At 47.2% G+C, this 6,000-nt stretch overlaps 1 protein-coding gene across 8 annotated transcripts in view; it reads left to right on the forward strand.

Annotated features, from left to right (window-relative positions):
• CCDC57 (coiled-coil domain containing 57) overlaps positions 1 to 4,995 on the forward strand; it is a 137,549-nt gene extending 132,554 nt beyond the window's left edge. For all 8 annotated transcript variants that reach the window (XM_053304116.1, XM_053304118.1, XM_053304120.1 and 5 more), the window contains one exon: positions 4,604 to 4,995. In XM_053304116.1, coding sequence (XP_053160091.1) covers positions 4,604 to 4,824 — 221 coding nt within the window. In that variant the 3' untranslated portion in view covers positions 4,825 to 4,995. The remainder of the gene's footprint in view (positions 1 to 4,603) is intronic.
• Positions 4,996 to 6,000: the final 1,005 nt, after the last annotated feature.

Here is a 6,000-nt window from a genome sequence, read left to right on the forward strand (position 1 = left end):
TATTCTTAGAAAGATTGCTCCCTCTCATTTAAAAATATCTTCACACAGCACCTTTAAACTGATTATAATCTAAACATCTTTTTGACATGTGGATTAATAAAGGAACATAACTTCTTGTGTCTAGCATTATGGGAGTAAGTGCTGATATGCAATAACAAGACAAAATAAGAGCATGGATATAGCATATTTTAGATATGATCTCAGTAATCTTTGCAACAACCCTGTAAGGGGGATCAGTATTTGTTATCCATAGCAGATGGGGAACTTAGGTAGGTTGAGAAACAGTAAGGCTCTTCTCACGACACGAGCTTCCTGGGGTAACCCAGACAGCTCATATCATCTGGAGTGTCGGGAGCCTTCTGCTCCAGGCTGCAGCAGCCAAAGGTAGCCCTGTTCTACCTGGTGTTTTACCCAGGTAAAATGAACCAATCGTATGCGTGATCGTCTCCAGGTAGAAGGCTTCCCCCTGGTTCGCTGTCATTTTGAGTAGCGAGTTGGGGGGGAAGGTGTGGCTGTGCCGAGTGCAGTGGCTGTTCTAATTAGAGCAGCCGCTGCGCTGCTGGCATGGGTCTCCCTGGGATGCAGGGGGACTTCCTCCTCCCAATCCCAGCTTTGACCTCGGCCGCACCAGCACTCGTGCAGGCACACGACACAACGGAGGCAAAAACATCCACTGCTTGTCTGCCAGGGAAGGCAGGTGAGCTCCTGCCTCCCCCACAGCCATCCCAAGGAGCCGCATGAGCTTGTGTGAATGACCTCAGTAGCTTGCCTAAGTCACTCTAGTGAGTTCATAGAAGAAATAAGATTTGAACTGGAGTTTGATGCAGATGTTATGGTCAGGTTTGTATTATCATACTACCTGTATGTAGTTGCGTCTTGAAGGAAATGATATACAGGCTTCAAATACAAAGTGTATTTGATGGGTACCTTTAATAAAAGATTTGTTTACTTGTGAAACGCAGTTAACACATGTATGCAAGTGCTTGACATAAATCTATGTTCCAATTAGTCACTTTTAATGAAGGTGAGGAAATAATCTTTGTGCCTTTTGACTGCTGAATTGTTTTGACCAGTTCCATTCAATTAAAAGGCCTTCAGGACAGAGAAGCACATAGCTGAGCATATAATTATTGTTATAATGCATAGAACTAGCTAGGATCACATTGTCTTTTTATCAGGACCTTAACTGCATATGGCTTCCCAAGCATGTTTGGTGGGAACCTGTGAGAAAGCCACCTCCATGGTAGCTTCCAAGATGTTAAGTTCCCTGCCCTGGCACTTAGCACCACTTTTGGCAGAAACTGAAGATATGGCTCTTTCAGCAGCCTTTTTGCTAGTTCTGTTTTAGTTGCATCTGCTGATAGTTGATGCTTCTTGCTGTTTTTTAGTTTATTATCATTTTATAATAAGATGGGCCAACATCTTCCACAGCATTAGGAGAGCAGAGCAAGAGATGTGCTTTTTGTAGAGAGGCAAAGGCTTGTCCCGCAGTCAAGCATGTGCGGAGAGAGAGGGAAAGTAATTTCTGTTGCTCTTCTCTCCCTCCAAAACTACTTTTTGACTTCCAGAAATATGTCTCTGAGGGCTGTGTGACCCTAAGGGACATATTTCTGGAAGCCAAAAAGTACTTTTGGAGGGAAGGGAGAGCTACAAAAATCACCCCCCATTTGCCCTCCATGCATTCTCAGCTGTGGGCAGGGGCGTAACAAGGCTGGAGTGGGCCCAGAGACAAAATTTTAAAATGGGCCCCTCGCTGATACACACACACAGACACACACACACACACACTTCACAATATATAGTGCACTCACATCCCCATTATGCCAGCTTCTCTAGAAAACTCCACTCCCTCGCTTTAACCCCGTCCCTCCACCCTCCCATGGGGAAGAGCGCTCCCGGCTCAGAGTTGCTTCTACAGACAAGGACTTTGCTGCATGCATGCAGCCTTTGCTCCGAACTTGGGGTTGGCTTTTCCACGGCACCGAAGCTCTGCAGGTGTACAGGAGTAATGTGACTTGCCTCTGGGGGGGGCTCGAGGCGTGGGGGCCCTTGCCTAATGGTAGTTACGCCCCTGGCTGTGGGACAAGTGTTTGGCTGAGCTATGCAGCAGCCTTTCCATGAGGGAACAGCTCTTGCCCTACCCTCCTAACCTTGTGTAACATGTGGGTCACTATGTTTAGTTACATACATTTTTAATTTCTATTATAAGCCACCTTGGTGCTTTCCAGACAGCAACTTAAAATTGCTTTGATCCGTATAGGGTGGGTGTGCGTTCGTATGATCTGGGTTTTGACACCATCTTGCATACAGCAGGATGCCATTCACACAGCCACAGCCTGTATTCGGATATTATCTTGACGTTTCAGGTTTAAAGCATAGTATGTACATGAGAAAATAGTAGCTAGTTTTCTTAGTTATTGAGAACAGTTTGCAGGCTTGCTCCATTTTCCCCAAGGTGTCATGTAGAGGGACTTATCAGTGGAAATATCTTAATCTCTGCCTCTCAGCTTTTGAAATCAGCCTTAAAAAAAAAAAAAAAGTAATTCCCCACAGTTCTTGCACAAAGCAACCAGCTTCTCAATCAGCTTTAAAAAATATTCCCCAGTGCTGTTCTTGCACAATGATACCAGCAGTACCTCCTTCAGTTGCAATCGGCCAATCCCCACCACCACAAGAGCCCGGTGCTCTTGCACAAATTCACCAGGGAGGGGAGGAAGAGAGGGAAAGCCATCATGTCACCCGCCACCTTCCCCCCCCCACACACACACACACCCTGTGTACGGATTCAGGGACAGGGGGTTGTTTCCTCTCCTCCTCTCCAGAGAAGGGGTTTTTAGAGGAGGCTAACCATCTCCTACTCCTGGGTTGTCACCATCACCCGCTCCAATGAGCCCAGCAACTGGGTTGCTGCAGGTCGTGAGAGCCACCCACTGCCTCCTCCACTGAGATGGGCAGCTGAAGTGCTGCTGGGCACAATGGCCACTCACTGCCCTCTCTATTATGCACCACAGCTGGATTGCCACTAGGAACAAGGGCTGCACACCACTCCTTCACTGTTGCAGCTAGGCCTGAGGAACCCTAGGATTCCCTAACCCTAACCTGCCACCCCCTCCACTGTGCCTATCAACTGGATTGGCACTGGCCTCCTCCACAAGCCCAGCAGCTGAGTTGCCTCTGGCTGCAAGCATTGCCCACTGCTCCCTCTGCTCGCCTTCCTTCATTGACCCTGGCAGCCAGGTTGTTGCTAGGCATGAGAGCCACCTATTACCTGTTAGTACCCTTCCACTAAGCACAGCAGCTGGGTTTCTGCTGGGCACAAGGACCATCCACTCTCCCCTCCATTCAGTCAAGTAGCTAGGTTACTGCTGGCCACAAGGGCTGCCCTCCGCCCCCTTCACCATGCTTAACAGCGGAGTTGCCAGTGGATGTGAGGGCTGCCATCACCCTCTCCACCAGGCCTGGCAGCTGATTTACTGATGAGTGTAAGGGCCACTCACTGCCTGCCCACTAGGGATGTGTGAACTGGCTTGAGGTCAAGCCAGTTCACCATCGAACCAGGCCTGTTCAATGGCTTGCCCTCAAGCCAAACAGGGCCCAGTTTGATTTGGTTTGGCTCAACTTCAAATCAAACCCTCAGGCTGGCTCGGGGGTTCTAAATGGGGGGGGGGGGGATTAAATTCACCGCCAGGTCCAAGTTGCCCGGGGCCTGAACACACAAATGGCCAGTGTGCATGTGTGGCGAAATGGCCACCACGAGCCTGGAGAGGGCCAGAAAGGCCCCAAAACAGTCTTTACCGGCCCGAAGAAGTCCGGGAGGAGGCTGGCAAGTGGAGAGGGAACCTTCTGAGACACACACACGCCCGCAGCCATGGCAGCACCTCCCGGAGATTGCTAGACAACCCAGACCTGCCTGTGACTTTAAAATATAGATCCCCCCACCACCACCCATGCTGGACTAAGCCCAGCAGCTCAGTTGCCACTGGGCACAAGGGGCGGGGTACCTTCCACCCCGCCACCATGCCTGACAACTGGGTTGCCACTGGGTGCATAAGCGACCTGCTACTTCCTTCACTGTCCCTGACAGCTGAGTTGCTACTGGACGTGAGGGCTGCCCACTGCTCCCTCCACTGTGCCTAGTTACTGGGCGGCAGATGCAAGGCCCATCCTCCAACCTTTCCACTATGCCTGACAACTGGGTTGCCACTGCGCATGAGGGCTGCCCACTTTCCCTCCTCCACCACTGAACCTGACACCTATAGAAGGGGCAGCGGTGGAGACAGAGGAAATGGGGTGAAAATGCTCAATTCTGTTCCTGTCTCTTTGCATTACAATTGCACAGGGAGGGGGGCAGATGAAGATTTAGTGACAAGAGGAGGCGGTAATGGTGATCACTTGAAAAGTTCCAAGGCATGCCCCTCCCCACTGTCTCTTTCTTCCAAACAAGGCCAGGGGTGTGGGCATGGGAGGTGGGCAGGCTACCAAACAATGGGGGCTTGTGCACCTTGTGCCCAGTGTTAACAACATGATGTGGTCTCTATTACTGGAAAGCAGAATATAAATTATCTGAAATGAATTAAATAATGTAAATTATTTCTGATTGCAGAGAAACCTCAAGTGATCCACGATGCTGAAAGATTTGAAAATTGGGGGGAAGCCAATGCAGATAATATAGAAAGAGCACCAGCTGCTGCCTTGACTGTTCGAGGAACCAAGTTTGATGTCCAGTCAAAGCTAAAACCTAACAAGGCATCCTGCAGCCAATTAAGAAAGCCCCGTACCTCACAACGGATGACCAAAATCCGAAACTACAATGTAAAGGATTGAGCTTTCAGTGACATATGTAATTTTTTATCAAAAATATGCAGAGTTTTGTTATTAAGCTGTGTTATCAAGTTGAAGTATTAATTCATTTCATTGGTACTTTGGTCTTGTAATGAAATGCATTAGACAGCCTCCTCTTTACTTCTGATATGACAATAAAACTCCATTATTGTATATCCTAAATCTAATTTATTAATTTATATCCAGTGATCTGACTCAGTGTATGGCAGCTTCATATATTCACATTGAAGATGCTTCATTCACTGTGAGCTGATAAAGGCATAAATATGTGCTGCAAACAACCTCTACAGAATTGAACAGAATTTGGCGAGAAACTCGGAATTTGATTAGGCATGGAAAAAAACATCTCAGAAAGATACCCCAATATTATATTGCTAGTCCTGTACCCATTCCACAACCTTTACAGTGTTTATATGTGTAATATAAAGCCAGGGAGCAGTGGAATTCAGTTGGTTTGTCCACTGCCCAGCAATTTGTTCAGTCATGTGTAAACACACAAAATTCTGCATTCATGCAGAAGGGTTGTTTGTGCCTACGAGGAAGTAGCAGGGAGAAAATGTGAGAGACAGACACAGCTGGGCTTTGAAATGGACCACAACTGTATTTCATTAACACCTTCTGGTTTTAGTGCAAAGTGGTCGTGGACTAGTGTTGCTTCTCCACTAGAGTCCTTTAATGCTGCTGTGGTATTGCTTTTCCATAATTGGCAGCTAAAGGTAAAGTGTGCTGTGAAGTCGATTTCTACTCCTGGCGCCCACAGAGCCCTGTGGTTTTCTTTGGTAGAATACAGGAGGGGTTTACCATTGCCTTCTCCCGTGCAGTATGAGATTATGCCTTTCAGCATCTTCCTATATCCAGAGGTGTAGCAAGGTTGGAGTGGGCCTAGAGACAAGATTTTAAAATGCCCTCCCCTCACTGAATCTCAGCGCATGAAGTAAAGAAATCTTAAATGAGGCTGAATAGTGGTAACAAAAAGCATAGTAAAATTTATATAAAATATAAAACCTATGTGCCACAATAGAACATCATCCTAAATTATTTTTTAAAGGTTTTGTAAATTGTGGACGATGCAAATCATTTAATGGTACCAGAGAAAGACATGCTGTTCTGGTAGCTCCAGGTCTTAACACACACATCAATTTTGGAGGATGAATACAA

The sequence above is a fragment of the Hemicordylus capensis genome, chromosome 2 (assembly GCF_027244095.1).
Source record: "Hemicordylus capensis ecotype Gifberg chromosome 2, rHemCap1.1.pri, whole genome shotgun sequence".
In the NCBI taxonomy this organism is placed as follows: domain Eukaryota; kingdom Metazoa; phylum Chordata; class Lepidosauria; order Squamata; family Cordylidae; genus Hemicordylus; species Hemicordylus capensis.